This window comes from Melospiza melodia, chromosome 9 (genome assembly GCF_035770615.1).
Source record: "Melospiza melodia melodia isolate bMelMel2 chromosome 9, bMelMel2.pri, whole genome shotgun sequence".
Taxonomy (NCBI): Eukaryota; Metazoa; Chordata; class Aves; order Passeriformes; family Passerellidae; genus Melospiza; species Melospiza melodia.
In genome coordinates, this window is record NC_086202.1 from 14764796 (window position 1) to 14785775 (window position 20980).

A 20980-nucleotide genomic window follows, 5' to 3' on the forward strand; every position below is an offset into this window, starting at 1 on the left:
TCGGTGTTTCTAAGGAATATGGGACTGATTGTAAAATTGAGTTACTCTGTCTACCTTCAGCAGCTAATCAGAAAAGGGAATAGCATCATATTATTGTTAGAAAATTTATATTCAAAGAGAAAATGCCAGCCTAAAAAGAGTGTAATCCAAATCTCTGCTTGCCAAAACCACTATAAAAATAGTGATGGAAAGAGAGTGATGACAAAAACTCAAGTTATCCGAAGTCTCTTCAGTTGTTGGGTTTAAAAAGAATGTCTGAAGTGCACTTAGGTCTCAGAAACAAATCCTAGGACTTTTCCTACAAGGTGAAAAAATACTGGCATGCCAAACATTAGCTTTCCTGTCCTTATCAACCAAATAAATTAATGGTATTTCCTTCTTGTTGAGCTGTGTTTTCTGGCTTTTTGCAGACCTGATTGAGGAGTTAGAGAGTAAAGCTGCTCTCTCTGATTTGGTCCAGCTTTTAACCTGGCCTTTTCAAACTCTGTCCTGCAGATTCCTTAGAGCCAGAGCACGAGGTTACTTCTGGAGAGTGGCAAGCCTGGGTTCCCTTCCCCCATGTGAGTTCTTCCACACATGTGGGAGATGGGGAGCTGCTGTAAATGCAGCAGTCACAGCACATTTCAGGATTCCCCCCATTTCACAACTGGGGGAAGTTTCCTTAAATGAGCTAGTGTTGCAATGGTCACCTGAAAATGTAAGGTGCAGGACTTTGTGCCAGTATGCCATTATTCTAACAAAATCATTTGCAAGTTCAGATCAGCTGTCCCTATAATCATCTGGGGAACCACAGGTTCCTTGTTTCCTGTTTCTCCCTCTTTCTCCTATCTTTTCCATTAGGTTTTAATTGCCTGATTGACATCTGTTTCAAGGGGATTTACTGATAGCAGTTCACGTCTAGAGATGAAGATTCTCATCTCAATTTAGGATTGTGGACTGCCTGTAATTTGAAAAAGCCATTCAGCTCTGGTTCAGCTGGCTGTCCTCCAGTGGGACAATAGTTGAGGTTACCTGTTAAAGCTGCAATGGTTAGACTATAGTCCAATGGTATGTGCAGGCTGAAATGATTGTGGCTATTGCAGAGCTATCCACATTTTTATAAAGAAGGAGAAAAAGAGGGTTAGACTGTAGGGAAGAGAAAGAGCTCCATTTTAGTTGGTTTTGAGGCTTAGGAATAGACTCTTAGGAGGAAGAGAACGAGGAGAGGCCTGAATCACAGAAAGGGAGGAAGGAATCTGTAAAAAGAGAGAACTGTTTAATCCCACTTTAATAGGCAATGCAATGCAACAGGTCCAAATCTGTGGAGTGCAACTGAGAATCCAACAGCAATATCGTGTACTTGAACTTATTTCAGATTAGGTCTTGTCCTCTCCCATGTAACTCATCAGTTACATTTTGGGGCTGTTTCACTGGAATGGAATCCACATTGTGCACTGTGAGAGGGCTTTGTGGACTCATGGCAGTAGAGATCTCATCAGAAAATTGGAATTCAGATATGAATGTGATAGGATGAAAATAATTCCAGAATATCAGACCAGTTTTCCCAATCTAATCTAAAATTTTAATACAGACACACCCATAAGTCAACTGTAATGAGGAAACATGTATATGACAAGTTTATTCAAAAATTTGGGTGATACCTATTTTAGAGGAATGCAGCTGTGAAGCAGAATATTTTCTCTTATTTTTAAATTGCTATCTGAAAGACCTTTTGCCTGAATTTATAACCATGGAACCATGTCTTTTTAAAATGTGCTGTAAATACTTTTTTGAACTGTAACAGGAAAATATCCATTAATAGTAGCAATGCTACTTGAACCCTATTAAGGCATCTTTGACACAAGGGTATAGATGCAGCTTCAAGGCAAAATTATTCACATCTGCCTATATTATCATCTTGATTTACTTTTAATTTGTATTTTACTTTATGATATTACACTACAGCTTAATCTAGGAGTTAATGGGTTATTGCAAATCTGTTGAAATTCAGTAAATTGTTTTTCCATTGTCATTTACCTTTGCCTGTGCAGCCTTTTTGCTGGTAAAAAAATAATTGCTCCTGTCTGAGTTTGTGGATTTGGAGCCCCAGGTCATATTTTATTCCTTCTCTTGCTTTCTACCTCTTTTCTCCCTTGAAGTCTTCTGTTTTAACATTTAAACGTTATGCACTCCCATTGTTGAAGATCGAAGTGCTATATAGAAAATCCATTTCTTTTTCTTTCTTGCTTGTAGTGTTCCTGTCAGTTCAGTTTAGTGTAACCTTCAAGAAGGGTTTGATTTCAGGCTGTGCTTGATTTCACATTGCCTGTCACTGATAACAAATGTGTCCACAGTGATCCAGAGCTGAATGAATGTCTGTGCTATTTCCTTCCTCAATCTCTTCGTTATTATATTATGATTATAGTTATTTTTCTGACTTTGTCCTCTGACCAGCATTCTCCCATAAATGAAATTTAAAACTGAAAGCATTATATTAAAACTAAAAGTTTTTATTGCATGTCTTTTCCTGAGGTTTAGAATTCAAAAATCCTCAACCACAGATTAAAAATGTTTTTCATAGCATTAGATTCCTTACAGCCTCTGAATGTTTTGCCTTTTCAACTTATTTGATCATTTTTCTTTCCTGAAGTGTTTTTATGGTCTGTAATGCAACAAGTGCTATACTGTACACCAAGTGGGAAATCTGCAGTAATGTTTTGTTGTGGCACTTCCTCCCACAAAAATGAGTGAAGAATATATCATTAATATGTGTGTAGTTCAGTATGCAATATTTACAGTATCTTTAGTAAACACAGACTATATTTTTTCTGCCTTTGATATTTTTTGTTGCTTGCATAAAAAGTAGGGTTATTAATTTTTTACCTTTAGTTTGACTATACATTACATTTTAAATAGCTTAGCCACCTTTTTTTAGGCATTTAGGTTGCTCTGTCCCCACTGTCAGTGTACAAATGCATAGTTGAGAAATGTGTTTTATGTTGTTGTGGAGGTTCCTGTTTTCCCTCAGATCTCTACATCCTACTCTTCCGAAGCAGACCTGTTCATCATTGCTATTGTTTATCCAGTGATACTCATGGAAATATAGAATAATTTAGGCTGGATAAGGGCTCAAAAACCATTGAGCTGAGCCATTAAGCAAGCACTGCCAATTCCATTACTGAACCATATCTTTAATTGCCACACCTAATGTGTCTCTTAAATACCTCCAGCAATGGTGACACAACCACTTCCCTGGGCAGCCTCTTCCAGTGCTTGACAGCCCTTTCTGTGAAGGCTTTTATTCTGATATCCAATTTAAGCCTCCCCTGGCTGATGCCATTTTGCCTTTAACTTATTGCTTGGCAGAAGAGACCAACCTTGTTCACCCAAGCACCTTTCAGGTACCTATAGAGAGCAGTAAGGTCTCCCCAGAGCCTCCTTTTCTCCAGGCTGAACAACCACAGTCAAATCTGGCCATTTGCTGCAAGAATGCCTGGCAATCAAAAGGATCTGAAGTAGCCAGGTGGCTCCTTCATGCTGATGACCAGACATGCAACTGTGTGATGTTGTACCAGACATTGTAAATATGATGCATTCCTGTTACTTTTCATGTTGCTTGGCTGTTTCAAAAGCATCTGAGCAATTGATTATTGAAAATAAAAGCAAATCCAATCTACCAACCAAGCAAAACCCAGCAAATGCAGTAGTTTACTAGAAAAGGCAGTTATTTTGGAATTCCCCAGAAATGATATTCCAAATTTCAGGTTATTTTCCCAGTGGAGAATTGCTGGTTGATACTTTTGGTGAACATGGGTTAAGCTTTTCTAGTAAGAATCTGTATAGCGAGCATACACTGATGATGTTAGTGATACTACCCAAGGTAATCAACAGCATCATTCAAATGTAAATTTTAGAAAATGATTAAATAAATATTCAAATGCATTTTCTTCACAAGCTCTTCTGTGAATGTTACAGTGTCTCTTCTCCATAAGCTTCCTGCATGTTCAGGGGATTAGGAATTTTAATGGTCCTCAACTTTGTATTGAGCAGAAGATTACTATTCACCTATAATTTTGAAGAAAAGTCACTGCAGCTCTCTGAAAATCTCCCAAGTCCAACTTGGAATTAATGTAGTGAGATAAGTAATATTATGAAACCGAAAATATTTATTTGTTCTTAAACCAGATTTTTACCTTAGGGTAATGCCGAATTTGTTGACTTAAATCATTGTTAGAAATGGTCTGCACAAATTCGAACTGATGCTGTATGTGGGAGACAGCTGGTTGTCATGGTAACTGTAGTGCAGTTTTTAATTCCACTTGGTGAGTAATGCTAACACAATGTTGCTGAATAGACCATGGCTTAGCAAGTACAAGGATCTTGAATTCTCCATATCGGTGTTACAGACTAAGAAAATGTTTTGTTCAGATATATGTATACTGCATCATTTCTGGCTTATTGCTTTTCAACAAAGACATTTAAAAAGTCTATCTAAAAAGCTGGAGGATATCAAAACTGTATGGAGAATATGCTTTTGGTGTGGCCCTCAAAGAGCCCAACAAGGTGATAAAATTAAAAGACAGACAATAAGATATATATGACCAGTGAATATGATTTTGTTTCCTTGTGACTGTTTGTCAGTGCATTTTTAATGTGCGTCTATTGAAGAAATGCTGGATTATAAAAATTTAGGGTGGCAGAAGAGCACAAAATAGCCTATCAGTTTTTATTTTTGTATTTATTTGTGGAAGAAAATAGGACCTTAAGTGAAGTTATTTCATTTTGCTAAAGCTCAGATACTCGCTTAATGCTGTGCTTAAGAGAAGACCTTTGCTTTTCAGGTAATGTGTCCTATGTGACAGAAACAACAGACAATAACTCTAGGTGTAGTTGGGGAAAGAGGATGAAAATCCATTTGTTAGTTTGTGAATTACTCTTTTCTAGACCCTCATAATTACTAGAAAAACACTTTTCTTTATGTAACATAATAGAGAAGAATGAGAATACAAATTTAAGTAGAGTCTGTTCCTTTGGCATCAGTGTTTCCATTTCACTATGGATATATAGAGCTTCCAGGACTCAGAACTCCTGATGATAATTGTCTTTCTCATTGCTGAGATAGACAATTTGGGACTCTGCCAGTTTTTAAAAAATACACTGTCTTTCAGCTAATAATGTCAGTTATTAATTTTGTACACGATGTTAGTCCTTCACTTGGCATGAGAGACTCAGCTTTTTTCTGTATCGATTTTTTTTACCCCCCTTTTCCTACTTGAGCACATTTCTTTCAGATCCTTGCTCTAAATAATTAATTCATACTCTCAGGTACTCATGTCAGCATCTGGTACAGCAGCAGTAAAAGTCCAGAAGTGTATGTGTAGGATTCACCAAAGTACTCCCATCTGATTTAATGCAGAAAGTAAAGCTGGGAAGTCCAGAAGGAAAAGGTTGTGAAATGGTGAACATATTAAGTTTTTATGTTAGAAAGTGAACATTGCTACTGTCCAAAATAAAGGCATATCAGTTTAATAGGAGACTGGAAGTGATTCAGCAAGAATGAGAACACATTTTAAAAAAAAAATCTATCAAATGTGGCGGGGGAAGTCCTTGAGAATCTCTGAACTATACACACTGTTGATGCGCCTGACTGGTAAAATAAAGTCCTTTAAAATAAAGGCCTCTGGTAAAAATTTTCAAACACATTAAATATACTGATGCCAGAAGAATTGACCTTTATGGAAAAAGATTAGAAAATCAGTAGAGCAAGAAGGAAAGACCAAGAATATTCAAACCATTGTGAATACTTACAATATGACAATGTAAACCAATTAATTTTTCTACGGATTAAATTGAAAACTTGGTGCTTATATAATTAATTTACAAGACTTTAAAAGTGAACACTTCATGAAATATACGCCACTATTTTTAATGAACATGTTGCTGTAGCTTTTTCAGTATGCAGGCCCTGCAGCACTAATACTTCATACTATTAATTCAAAAGCCATGAGCAAGACAAAAGGACTGTGTTTTCCTCTTCAGTCCTGTGGTACACTGAAAACTGGAAGCAGCTTTATATTTGGAAGAATTAAGATCATTATTTTCCCCACTTTTAGATCTAAGGAATGGGGAAAGAAGACTGAGCTGAGTCCTTAGTTATTACTATCTAAGTCTCATCCCATGTAACTTTAGCTGGGTTGGCACCTGTCTGAGTATTTGAAGGAATCTCTTACATCGCAAATCTCTTGCATATATAGGAATCCTCATTCTCAACAGTCATTGAATGGGAATGAGGAGATTCTCCTCCTGGGCTTAGCTCAGACCTCACCTGGATTCAGCCTCTGTATAAGAAGGATCAAGTGACCTTTGGTGTCTGAAATCCAAGGGACTCGCTTGGCTGAGAGTGATAGAGTGCATTCTGCCCCAGAAATATTACACCATCCTCACCCAATTTAAACCAGGAGTTTTCAAGTGATGAGGGATGACAAGTACTGATAATGTGTGCAATATTTTAAAGTCTTAATCAGGGGAACATTACCACTATTTCACAAGCAGCTGAGCTACAAAACTTGATTTGACTAGAAGATTAAGATTTTAATTCAGTCAGCTTTTAGAACTAATATGACATAGACTATGCCAAGTGATTATTTTTGCGGTAACAAACAAAAAAAATTCACAGATGCCTAGGTATTTTATTAGCATCTGTAAAAGATTAATAAATAAGAGGTAAGTTTCTTCTAACCTTCTTAAACTAACAGGACTGTATAAGGTGATCAGTAGGTTGGTGGAGATCTGCTCTGATGGAAGGTTTGCTCAGACTTCACTTCTGTTGTGGTTGGATTTGGATTTTACTGTGACTAATGCTAGCAAATATTTATGATTTTCCCATCATTCTGTAACAAAACTCTTAGAAAAACATAGCAGAACCAATCAAGATAGAGAATCCCTAAACTCTTATTAGAACAGAAGTGTGATAGTATCCAAACGATTCAAAATCAGAATATTGAATCATTTCATGGTGTGGAAATTTTAAATTCACTTCCTAAAAGATCCAAAATGCTAAAATTATTTTCAGCAGTTTCAGCTTTCCTCCAGTGTCAGAGAGGGACAATATTTCAGCAGTCAGCAAGCAGCAATGTCAGCATTTCATTGCAGGCATCTTTATGAAAAGGCAGCATCAGAAAAACACTTGGACTTTGTATATCATAGGCAATGCAGAAGCTCCCTTTGCTTCAGGCAAATTATATCAAAATAGTTTATTAAAAATTTCTGAACTAAGTCTTTTCACTATATTCCTACTTATATTACTAGATGAATTACTATTTTTCTAGCTTAGTTAAGTGTGAATATCACATCAGTGAAATCAGAAGTCCTATCATCATGTCCTATAGTATGATTAAATAATTGCAATATTCAGTCATTGAATTCAGTTTTGAATTACTGTATTACCTAATTGTTGCATCATTCTCTACTCATAAATGTATCCATACAAATTATCTAAGTTTTTAGAAAAATTATCATATCTGTAATGGTATGTATTGCACTCCACTAAAATGCATCTGAATTTTGTTTAGTACTAAGTAAATTTTCTCATGCATAAAAGCCATTGAGTAGCCTGTGTTCTTTTAATGAAATTGTGCTTCTCCAAATTTAGAAATAACTTTGGTAAAACTTTTTGTCTGATTGTTGGGAAATATTCTCTTTGTTCTCATTCCTAATATTTTGATATAAATGATAATTACTAAGCTATGCAGAAATACTGTTATGAAGCCTACATTAACACAATTCACCTAGTTAAAAAAGAAATTAAAAGTTACCGTGGCAAAAAAACTTATATATGCCAGTTAATTCAGAATTCACATGATTTCTTTTTAGTAAACTGATAATATTTATGTGTAATTGAATTTGGTGGTCAATGAGCTGTAGAAGATATTTTGGTTAGTTAGGTATTCTGTATAATTATGATGTTCCCTCCTAAGATATATGGAGATAGCTTTGCAATTATGTAGCTGAAAGTTCAACATAGACAGCTTATGAATGTTTTTTATTGTCCTTATATTTTAAAATTTTAGCAGAAGTTATCCCATCCTCTAAGTGCATCTGCAACAATTAAAACCACAGTATCAATGTAACAAATTTGAATATTCTTATGATCTTTCCAGAAAAAAAAATCATACATTTAATGCCTGAAGATTAATTGAGCTTCTAAATAAAAAGGAAAAATACTCCTTCATCACAGGCTGTTTAGAGAAAAGTGCAGCATTTCTAGGAGCTAATGCACCCCTGAAAGGCCCAGTGAACCAAACTCCTGAGAGGATGAGTTTTCCTGTAGAATGCACTGCCAGAAGCCATCCTTTTCAAAAATGAAGCTGCAGTGAGTCTCTGTAGGTCCACAGCTCATAGTGTGAATGTTGGAGTGAGTCTAAAATCCTTTAAGACTTCGGTGATCTTCCCCAAATCCCCAATAAATTCTGGTTGAAAACTCAGAGGCCACCCCTAACACTCTTAAATTCCCAGGAAAGTGCATTTTATGCATTCTGTGGTAGAACTTTTTGCAATGTGGCACATTCAGTTGTGGACCCTGAATTGAAGCAGTCATTTAGTGCTGCCTGAAAAAGTTTGTTGCCTGCAGCTCTTACATGTGTCCAGCATGTTTTTAAAAAACTTGTTTCTCAAAAAAAATAATAATATAATTTTCACACTTTTTTTATCACATTTTTTTCCTACCATGGCTGTGTAGTCTTTTTTTGTCTTCTTAGTGAGATTTTTATGAGCTCTCTTAGCTGTATATTAGGGATGTAAGTAGAATGTTCAAAACTTCCTTTAATCAGGAAATTCATGAGTTCTTAGAAGGAATTTTAAACACTTCTTGTAAAACAGAGAAATAAATCAAACCTTTCTAAGTTCATATTGTAATTCTGTCATAAAGCTTTCAAATACTCTCTCAAGAGTAGGTAATTTTTTGGTCCATAATGCCTGAAAAGTACCCCACCCTCTCTGTTATAAAGGCTAGAAAATATTTGCATATTTTAAGTCTGCATTTTTTCTCTTGGCTAGTGTCCTACTTGTCCTTGTGCTCATGCTGGCCATTTGCTTACATGGCTTTCATTTTGCCAGGCTAGCAAAGCTAAGCTCCTTTATTTTCCACTTGTGAAAGAAATTACTCATTCTAAGGGTGACCCTAATAACCATCCTCTACATCCATTCTGTTCTGGACAAAGTTTTCCTCAGCCTAGTTGATCAAAATTGTGTATTATATTTCTGATTAGGCCTTTAAAATCAGAATGTTTACATGGAAATGAGTCATCTTGTATGTTCTGGATTGTATTTGTAGCCTTTCTTTTAATTGTTAAATCATAGAGGCTCTGAGTCATCCTGTGATCAACCAGTGCTTTCACATCCTTGTCCTTATCTTTTGCTTTCCAAAGTGCCTTGTTTCACCAGCTTATAATAGACAATCTCAATATAAATATGTAAAACATGATTTAGAACATTGTCTTAGATGACATTCCTCTTTGTTTCAAGGTCATCAAACAAAAATTGCAAGTGTTTAAGCTGATTTTCACACTAACCTTGGATATATTCACTCCAGCCTGTCTTCTCCTTTCAAAGTAAATAATTGTGTTATCAACTGTAGCATGTTCCTTATTCACCTGAAACTAATTGCTGCTAGCTGTTAATGTCTCAAAAAAATTCAGGTGAATTGTATTGCCTTGTCTGGAAAAATACTTTGTGAGGAGAATTATCATTTGGGTCTGGCATTATTGATGGTAAACCTACTCTGTCTCCCTTCATGGTCTTTTTCTTTAATTCCTTATTTTTTTCCACTTTTTCCTTCACAATAGCTAATTAACAGGTTAGCTGTTGCTTATAGGTTTGCACATACTTTCGTTTTCTTAGAAAGTTTGCAAGATGTTCAAATATGAAATATAAAATCCTAATTTGGAGACTTTTGGTTTTTACCTTTATTGAAAAAGGGCTACTGGCAATCAGATTTCCAGATTATTTTACATTATCAGCTTTTCTAAAATTTCGGTGCTGTTTGCTGTATCCATTTTTATTGAAACAGATTTTCCAGAAAACTTTTTATTATTAATTAGGGAGAACTTTCAAATTAAGATTTTTTTTTTTTTATCTTTTGATGCAATTTGCATGTATTTATAATTTATGCCACATTTTCATTGTGCATCAAACCATCTTTTATGCCTGGCTAGAACAAAGATATCTTGGACTCCATACTTAGTTTTCCAGAAATTGAGATGGATGCACACTGCAGAATTACTGCATAATGACTTTACCACATAATAATCCCAACATGTTTAGCAATTTCGTCTCAGTAGCCAGGTAATTTCATGTTGCATTTTTGGAAGTACTGCTTCATTTCATCCTGGGAATCTATATAAACTTTGCTTTTTACCTGCTAGTCATCCCTGAGCCTTTCCAGATTTGTGTTCAAACTGCACTCCAGAAAGCACAGTTAAACCATGACAAATTAGTAGCAAGATTATGTAGGTAAATTAGCATGGCCGGAGAACTCCTACTTTCCTTGTTTGGTATCAACCCATTAAAAAATAAAAAAACAAAATCCTGTTTGTTTTAGCACCTGGCAAGTTGATTATCTTGTATAAGCATTTTCAAACTGGCATTGTTTTCATTATTTTTACAAACCCCTTATTTGGTATTTTCCCACCTGGTCTAAATTTTGGGGGCTTTTTGTTGATTCTTTTCATGCCAGAAAAAGAGATCAGAACTCATGCACAGCCTACCTAAAGCCTCACAGAACTGGGCCAAATGCCTGTGCTTATCTCATATATTTTGTGCTGAAATAATTCCAAAGGAGTGTTGGTTAAATACCTACCAGGAGAGACAGTTGGAAAACACAATTGTGCCTCTTTCTATTCGTTAACAACTAAATCTTTAACATAAACCACAAACTGAAATCTTCCATTGCTTCTAAGGAACTTCTGTCTTATTTGAGGGACTAAATACAATCTATTATATATGTATAAATAATTTATTTGCTTGATTTTATTATGATGACCACAGTGTTAACTCAGTACATATTTAATAATACAGCTAGAGAGCTTAGTTTCTACTTTTTTTACTGTAACTTTATATAGCTTGTGCCTATTTTGGCAGCACCCTTATATCTTTAATAATTTAATATATGGTGTCTTGCATCTGAATCTCTACACTACTTTATCAGATTCTTTGAAATCTGGAAACAGTGAAGCTGCTTTTCCAGTTCTCCTCCAGGTTTTAGGTGACTTCATTCACTTTTTTTTTTTCCCCTTCAGACTTCCTCTGACCTGTTGTTAAGGTGCTGGTTTTTAAGTTAAGGAAATTGCTCACTGGGAAAATGTACCCTATGACTGTTCTGAGGACTAAGAATTGGATGGTTTCCTGTGAAATATATTTTATCTTAAACATAAATACTGTTCCTGATCTCAAAAGTCAATCTAGTACCAAGGCATGCACAAGGAAGAGTTACTGAAAATAGATTGATTTTTGTCATTCCACAGTGGTTACCAAGTAGGTTTCTTGATAATGATTGATAATGAGTATGGTCTCTCAGCATTATGCTAAATTTTAGGCAAGTTGAGCACTGTAATGGGAAAGCAAAGTTTCAAGAGTAAATGGGAGCAGGTCTCTTAAAGGAATTAAGAAAGTAGAAGGGCCAACATATCACAACGTCACCTAAGGCAAGAGTCTGTCTTTCCTAAACACTTCAAAACTCCTTGTAAATGCTAGCATTCATTATAGGAAATGGACTGCCACCAGAATAAAACTGCTTAGGGAAAACTTCACTTTAAATCTCTCATTTTACCAGTAAAACATTTTTAATAAGGGCCACACATGCATGCGTTGCAAGAGTCCGTAGCTCCCAATATTCTGAGGACCATTTCTGCTTTAGAATGAGATTTTTAATTTAAAACTTTTAGAATACATTTGGATTTATTGGTTCTGTTTTGGTGCCTCAAATATTTTGAAAAATTACACGCACACACACAAATAGGTCTAAAATGGAAACAAACCCCAAAACTTCAAAAATACTTATAAAACTGTACTGTCCAAATTATGCATTAGAGTGTTTAAAGCAACCTTTCATTCTGCTTTTTGGAAAGTTGACCAGGTTCCAAGAAATCCTAGGACCCATGAGTCCTAGGAGGCCTCCCAGAAAATCCTAAGAGCTGGTTTAGAGCTGATAAGCCCTCTTTCCCTGGCTGCAGGTCACACAGCAGATTTTCAGATATCTGGGCAGATGACATGGAAGACACTTCAGAGGGTTTGAAAATTGCATCATTTCTATCATATTTGTGTGCAGATGGGTGGATGTCTATAAATAGTTTTCATTTTGAAGACAAGCATTTTCCAGAATAAAAATGCTCCTTAGAAGAATCTATGCTGTGTGTTCAGGATTCCCTTTTTCTAATCAATGCCAGTACAATCCAGTTAATAGGACTGAAACTGAAATGGAGTCATGATGGGATTATTGACATTCTGTTTTGAAAACACTCACAGGATGTCTAAATCCTGACTAGTGAAATGCTGACACAAACTGTAAGCTTTTCCAGGAAAATTTGAGGTGCCAGGGCTGTCACTGCAAGGCTGTGGCTCCGGTGGTGGGTCTGTATTGCTCTTTCTCTCTTCTCAGAGGTGCAGGCAGCTTCTTGCCACCAGCATGCTCAGATACTTCAGTTCCCATGTGATGTGGTGATATGGTGCCCAAATAAAAAAAATTAGTTGAAATGATTTATGTGAATTTTGAAGCATCTGAAGTACAATAATTCCCTCAAAACTTGATGTTGCTGTCATTGGTTTTAGTAATACGTGTTCCTGTATCGTATTTAATCTCTCAACTCTGGAGCATCTCACAGTACAAAACAAATGCCATCACTTTAATCTCACTTAAGTGAGAGGGAAACTGAGGCAGGAGTGGGGAACTGATTTATGCTTTACTTCACACAAGATTAGCAGAATGTAAAACTGAACCTTTAGCTGGGTTCCCTCCATCCTCTACTACAATAATAGGAACTACCTCAGTGCTCACATCCTCCCTCTCATGTGAATAATAAGTAATACTATTGAAAATTCTCACACATCTTAGATGAAGAGAATGTATTTGTTCATATTTTTAAACCGTACCATGAATGTGTGGGCCTTCTCACTATGTGCATCCTTCATTAGTATCCTACTACAGGATCTTGTTGGCAGGCTTGCTGTCTTGCTGTAGCAGACAGTTGGGTATTTAATTTTGAGGAATTGCTAAGCAAATATTTGATGTGCAGCAAGTAGTTTGACTTTATGTGTACATTGGTCCAGTTAAGGAATACCCTGTCCCTTTGCCTTTCACTCCACCAGACTGCCTGCATGCAAGAAAAACCTGAAATAACAGGTAGTATAAGTGGGCAGTGTTCACAATAAAACTGGACTCCAGGTAGTGACTGTAGGCAATTTAGTGAAGTTTATTAAATAGTTTGTGCTATGGGTATTCATATTCATTTTGAGCAGACAACAAGGGAAAATGCTGTCCTGAAGTCTGATCAGGAAAACGTTTTCTGTAAATGTGTCTTTTTGTCAAGTAAATAATTTGATGTTGCTGCATGTTTGAGATTTGCTCAGTCAGCCCGAGCTGTGCAACCAGTCCACACTAATTCCACTGTGGGCTGTGTGCAGCCTTTCCTCCCTGCCTTCAGCCTTGGCCCTGTGATGTGGAGCTGCAGCTGTGGGTAAGGCTGGGGCACCGTGGGCACGTTCCTCCCTCCCTGCTGGGTGCTGAAGGGTCTCTGTGGGCAGGGAAGGGCTGGGGGCAGCTGGTCCTGCCCAGCCCTGCTTGGGCATGGAAGGGAAGGGAAGGGCTGGGGGCAGCTGGCCCGGCCCAGCCCTGCTTGGGCACTGGAGGGGAGGGAAGGGCTGGGGGCAGCTGGTCCTGCCCAGCCCTGCTTGGGCATGGAAGGCAAGGGAAGGGCAGCTGGTACTGCCCAGCCCTGCTTGGGCATGGAAGGCAAGGGAAGGGCAGCTGGCCCTGCCCAGCCCTGCTTGGGCATGGAAGGGAAGAGCTGGGGGCAGCTGGTCCTGCCCAGCCCTGTTTGGGCATGGAAGGGAAGGGCTGGGGGCAGCTGGTCCTGCCCAGCCCTGCTTGAGAAGGGAAGGGAAGGGAAGGGCAGCTGGTCCTGCCCAGACCAGGCAGTGCCACCCGCCCCAGCTCCCTGTGCCTCAGGTGGGAGCAGCTCCCACTCCGCACCTCCCCAGTCCCACAGGCAAGCTCTGTCTACACCATTACTTTTTCCTATTAGTATCAGTAAGTCCCAATGGAGAAGCAATTAAAGAACCACAATAAATTAGATGATTTGCCCTCTTAGCAAAAGTGCTACAAACCTGTTGTTTTCTCTGGTTTGTGTAGGGCTGCTTTTGTCAAGTCATAGCACACTGTTGCTTAACCCAGTGCCTTTAGCTGTCGGTTTCATTATCATAAGCTTATTCATATGCTTCTATCTTTCTCTTTTTGTGTATAATGAATAATTAGTGCAATTTAATATGTCGTCATTGTTGCTTTTTCCAGCACAGAATAATAATAAAAATCCAGCATAAATATAAACTTAATTGCACCGTAACATCTTTACACATCTGTACGTCTCCACATAAGCCCTCAACAGTGATCTGGTTTGATAAATGACACTTTTTTAAGACTCTGTACATACTTTTTCATAGCAATTTTAAGGACAAAATGGAATCATCAGAGGTTCAGCATATGCAGATACTTGGGATATCATAGAGTAAAACATGTCTATTTCAGAAGCATGAAATAAAGCCAATTATAACAGCTTTAGTGAATTAGACAGTGGAAACAATCTCAGGATGAGTGCTTGATATTGAGCTCAGTTAATACCAATTAAAGCCTTCATAATAATTTAAAATTCTAATGTAGAAATGTTCTGTTGCTATTTGCTCTTTTTTTCTCAGTACTTTTAATGAGCAGCATTGCCTAGATTGAATTTTTATTTTTACTATTTTTGAAAGGACATTTTTGCAGTTGTACTGTTAAAATCTCAAAACCTTCCTAAAATATACATGGTAAAAGGAAAATGGTGTACAGAAGCCTTTATCTCTTTATTTAAGCATTCAAATGACATCACAGACTACTCATGCCTTCCTTCCATATTTATTCTGTGGTCACTGGATGCTTCTCATACTCATTTTAGTTTGCTGATCTCTGTTACACCTTTTATCTCTCACATGTGTATTTTTCCCAGCACAAGGATGTATATTAAATGCCATGTTTCTTTATAGTGTTGTGAAGATCATTGTTTTACTTCTGAAATAGGTAGTGCACATGTGCTATGAGCAAACTGTGGTAATCTATGTAAATTATGTGCACAGAGCCCTACTCTACCCTTGGGGGAAATGCAAATTAGAACATTTTGTAGTGTGTTTGTTTTTAAATACATACACTTTTCACATCAAGGCTCAGGACAGACTCCCTGTTTATTTTCCCATTGCTCATCATTTGTTATTCCTTGTAAATATCTCAGTCTTTAATGATTAGTTTGCTACTTTGGCAGGAAAAAATACTTGATGAGTGAAGTCCTCAAAATACAATGTTTGATGTATTTTATAGCTCTGCTGTAAGGGATTTATCTGCTTGTAAAAGGGTATGTAACACACAACTCAAAGCCATTATAGTGATCTGACAGTCTTTATTCATTTTCTCCCAGTGTTGTTTTGTTTTCTTCTTTTACATTAATGTTTGTAATATTTTTAATCCTGCATGACTAAAACATAGTTAACTGATTTTCCTTATATGAAGCAAGAAAAACATATCCTAAACTGTGTTGTTTACTGCACTTGCAGTTCTCGGCAGATGTAATTTGTTTTAATAATAAAATTATTTTTATACCCTTTAAGTACCCTTTCGGAGAAATGTTTTAATGTAAGTTGTCTGATTCTATTTTAAGTGAAGGAGAAAACCTGGTAGAGGTTGTCTCTTTAAATCAGATCTGCAGTGTTGATGGACCCTCTAGCAGGCACGGTAAGAACCATTCTCACCTCTGCAGCAGGGAGCTTGACCATATAGACTCTCACATTCAATCAAAACGTTTTCCCTTTTAATATGCACTGTACCAATCCTATTCCCATGGTTACAGCCCGTGCTTCTTTGGTTGCTTCCAGACTGTTGGAAAAGGAAGGCAGCATACATTTCTTGTACAGGAGTTTAAAACATCATGAAAGCAACCCTGTTGTGATTTGCATTTTAAATGTTTCTTTTTTTTTCTCATTGTACAGAATGCTGTAGCAGTAGCTTCAGTTCATTTGCCACAGTCTGTCTTCTCTCAGTCTTCAGCCTGGCAATCTGTTGATAACTCCACTTGCAAGCTACAGTTTATTGTCTTTCGGAATGGAAAACTCTTTCCTAGCACAGGAAACTCATCAAATCTCGCAGATGACGGGAAACGTAGGACGGTTGCCACACCAGCTGTTTTTGCTAAAATAGGTGAGAAGCTGTTATGCATTATTTTCTTTCATCTCAAAGCTACGGTATACTTGATTGTGCAGAGAATAGAGGGGTAGAGTATGCAGTGTGCTGGGAGGCTGGATACAGTCTCTGTCTTTAGTACAATGTTTGCAATTGTTCCTGTCTGCACGGTTTTGTTCAGATTGTCCTGCAAATAAAGAAATGCCCTTGCGCTACGATTAGAATGCAAATTCTGGGCTGCTGTTTGTTGACTGTGTTGTTACAGATGCTCGCTCCTTAAAGCTATCGGAAGGATCCTTGTTTTACTCTTTGCAGTTGCAATGTTAATGTCCTAGGCACTGGTAAAAATAAGGCTTTTGGAGCGGGAGTAGTGCCCTGTTGCATGTATCAATACTCAGCAGTATACTTTCTGATGCGATGGATGTAAAACAGGTGTTGTTAAAGACTTTTATCTAAATGGCATACATTGTATGTGCTAGTGAATCAGTATTTTGGTTAATTACTCACCCATGCAATTTTACTAATTTTGCCCGACACTGAATAGTGCTCTCATTTCTATTAACATTTTAAAATCTTTGAATGTTACTTTCAAAGTGCAGAATTGTCTCAGCTAATAATCATCCATGAAACTGAGCCGTTTCTGCAGTTACATGGGCAATAGTGTAATACTTACTGGTCATAAATGAAGAATCTGAAACAATAAAAACGATCTCCTTTGTGAGGAGTTATTAGATCATTGTGACACAATATGTGTTTGAAATGCTCAGATTTATTTATACCATTGCAAACTTCTCCGATGTGAGCACTACCTTTGATTTTGACCATTAAGATTTTATGTCCCCTGGCTTTTTCCCCCCTAGTTTAGTGTATCTGGTCTCTTTACAGAGCATTCATCACTAAAGGGTTTTCCACTCCGTCTCTCTGATTCAGTTTTTTCCTTTTGCAGATGGGTGCAGTTTCGGAAACCTCACTAGCCCTCTTACTATAGGATTGAGGCACTTTGCACGGGGTATAGACCCCATTGCAGCCTTCTGGGATTTTGACCTTCTAGATGGACATGGAGGCTGGTGGGGAGAAGGGTGCCACATAATTAGTTCTGCAGGCAATATTACCACCATTCAGAGTACACACTTCAGTAACTTTGCAGTGCTAATGGTAAGTATATGACTTAGCAAATATAACTATATTTCTCTCTCTCTCTCTCTTTTGCCATTCATTTATGTTTTATTTACATGTATCTGTTTCATTCAGATTTGTCAGTAGCTGACCTGGGTATTTATAATGTTTAGTATAAAACAGTCTAAAAGAAAGTAAGTTACTTAACTGCTAGCAAGTGAATGAACCTGGTGGTCAGTTTTAATATCCTGAGACAGGCCTAATCAGAAATGGCATTAACTTCAGTCTTATAAATGAAAGTTCCATCAAGGAATGATTAGTACATAATGGTTATAAATTATATGACAGGGTTTAAAAATGTATACTCCTGTGTGCTTTTACATCAGCACATCTCAGAGGCTGGTCTGCTTTTGTTCCTGCCCTGCACTGTGTTGATCATACTAATTAGTTGCAGGCATACCGCAATGTTGAATCATTTAATAAATGGAGAGGAATAGCATCTTCTGCTCTTTTAAGTGGGGACAGAGCTGTCCTTGTTGATTCTGTGGGAGTTTTGGTTTGTGCACCGATGCTGATAGCCTACTTACCAAATTGCTGCTTCTGAAGGAAAATATTCCTGTGCAGTGCTAACACATCGGCTGCTTTGCTCTGTTCTCAGTCACACTTACAGTTCCCATTGCAGTTATTTAACTAACCTGCTTAACAGAAAGTTACCTTCATGAAAGCAAAAATATAATGCATACAATACTGAACTCTTATTATTCAGGGACTAGAGGAAAGCGAACAAGAAACTGAAATGTTTCTAAGCTTTAGAAAATCTTTGCACCCTTAAAAATATTTATTATAAAACAGTTATAAAAAGAGTAGATGTGTGTACTATTAATACTAGATTGCTCTTGAATGCTGATGCATGATTGCACTGTAGATGCTGCTTGTGTACATTACAGAAATGTTTATAGTTGAGTAAATAATGCATTGTGTGTATGTGTAAGGGACAGCAAACACAGGCGACAGGAATTGCGAGGACGTGTGCAGAGAATACCAATCTGCTGCTGTCAGATGGAGCCCAGATGGCAGCCAATCATAGCACAAAGCTCTGCTGCCCACGAGTTAAATGCAGATATTATCGTCCACTTCGTAAGAACTGATTTCCCTGAGACTTAGTTGAACATTTTTTTACCCACTATAGAATTGTTCAGAATGTAAGAGCTGTTCCTCAGATTTGATGACAGCAAATATAGCTCATTTTCTACAGCTCCTGTGAGTTCCCTTTCCCCCCAGCCTCTTGTTTCCCAGAATGTGAATCACAATTTTGCTTTGAGGGTGTTTTTCTAAATTAATTAAAGAAAGCACCTGTTGACTTTGCAGGTGCCACACCCAAAATGGCTTCCTCCTTCTTCAACTGCTTGAGTTCAGCACGTTGCTGTTAAACTTTGAGCAGTTACTAAATGTTAACTAACAGTTTGCAATCAACCAATTCCATAATTTCTTTTTGTTTGAAAAGTTGAACACTGATACAAGGGCTGCAGGAAATTTTTGGGTTGAAATGCCCATTTATCTCTTATAAGATGTAGGAAATGGGTTTTTCTACAACTGTAAAGGCAACTGAGGCACTTTTTGCTGGAGCTTTTGTATCTGGTATGTAATTCTGCTTTAGGCATTGTGTTTGTTTGCTTATGAGCATTTGACTGTGCTTTATTTCATGTGTGCATCTTCCAATTCTATCTGTGCAAGATAAGAAAGTAGAATCTTAGAATCACCCTTGCTTTGCAATTTCTATGGTAGCAAACAATGGGATATGTTTCCTAGCTCATGTTTCACAGTAACTTTTAAGGAAAAAGATGACAAGTAATTTTAAAATCTCCATATATAAATATGCACACACACAAATCCACTTTCTAGTCCTTGTCTTTCTAAATACATAATAGCAAATTTTTGTACCTTCATTATGTCCAAACATTTTCATTCAAGTATTATTTCTTAATTACTGTTTTGTGGCATAAAGTCAAGGATTATTTTATTTGATAGAAATTATGCTTTTCTGGGCAGTTCAATTCTCATACCAGAAATGAAAATACTTCATTGTTCTTCATTGTTATTAATTTATAAGATGAATAGTATAATGTGTTTATGTGTACCTTATTAATTTATATCTATATGCCTAAAGTATTTTTTAAATACTAAAAAACCATCAGCAAATTCAAGATACCTGGCATATGGTGTGTAACTAATGAAATTAGCTACAATATCATGATACATGTCATTAATCTGTAATTCTCTAATCTGTTAAACAACAAAAATTCATAATTGATTATTATGGTTGGGGGTAATTGCAGAAAACTGAATATCTCTAAACTAAAAAGCAGCACTAAAGCTTTGCATTGCCATCAGAATTGTGTACATCCTGCTGTAGATTAAGCTGAAACAGAAGCCTCAGTCAATCCAACTGTCCATTTTATGGTTAGCACAGCACATATTCTGGTTTGGCACCTTTTTAAATAGTAAGAAAAAGTTTCCTAAGGCGGTTTCATAGAAGTTGCTTATGTCTATGTAACATAAAAGGGTTAAAATAAAGGTTTTCTAGAGTCCTTTTTTTAGAAAGGCAGCAATCAAGGATTTATCAACAACGATTGATAATTAATAAGCATGAGCATACTTCAAGTGAGAGGAGTCATGTAGAGCCCTTTGATTTCTCTCTGTGACAGTTGTTCAAGTGATGTCAGTGAGAGAGAAAGTTATTTTGGAGGTTGGGTTGGGAAGGAGGTACATGCTCCTTCCCTCACGTGGCCTCACACTTTCACTTTGCTCTGGGTTGGGCTGGCAAATAGAAGTGAAATAATAGAGTCAGACACAACAGAGCATTATCTATTTCTGATCAGGTTTTGAGTCGTATGTCCTAGAGGTGAGAGTAAAATACTGTGATCTAACTCCTACATTATATTCCTGCTTTTTACTTCATGTACTGTGCGCTCAGACTAGTCCTCTATTTTTTCCTTTCTTCTGTTACCTATAGGAGGAAGAGAGTTTGTTGCGCTCTAGTTTCTTTTGGAGGTGTCCAAAGCCTCTAGGGTCCTGAACTCTGCAATATGATTTTCTATTTTAGAGTAAAATCATAAATTTATAGACTCTGAAGCTTTGTCATAGCTAATGATAAGTATTTGCTTCTTAAATACTGAATATTTATGTTGTTGTGTGAACAAAGTTGTACATCAGTATTTTAATTTTTCAGGAAAATGTGTGTGTATGTTATGACCAATCCAGAGACCTCTGTATCTGAGGAATAACTCTTCAGGAGATGACAAAAATATCCAATAGCAACAATGAATTTCAAAACTTGCTAAATATGTTTTGGCATACATTGTCCTTTGTTCTTCCTTTCATTTTTCTTAGAACACAATAGAAATTCAATAGTGA

General features: G+C 36.9%; 1 protein-coding gene across 1 annotated transcript in view; it reads left to right on the plus strand.

Moving 5' to 3' along the window:
* Positions 1-20980, plus strand: part of LOC134421944 (adhesion G protein-coupled receptor A3-like) — a 252236-nt gene that overhangs the window by 186379 nt on the left and 44877 nt on the right. The window contains exons 13-14 of the mRNA XM_063163434.1: positions 16261-16468; positions 17397-17605. Coding sequence (XP_063019504.1) covers positions 16261-16468; positions 17397-17605 — 417 coding nt within the window. The remainder of the gene's footprint in view (positions 1-16260; positions 16469-17396; positions 17606-20980) is intronic.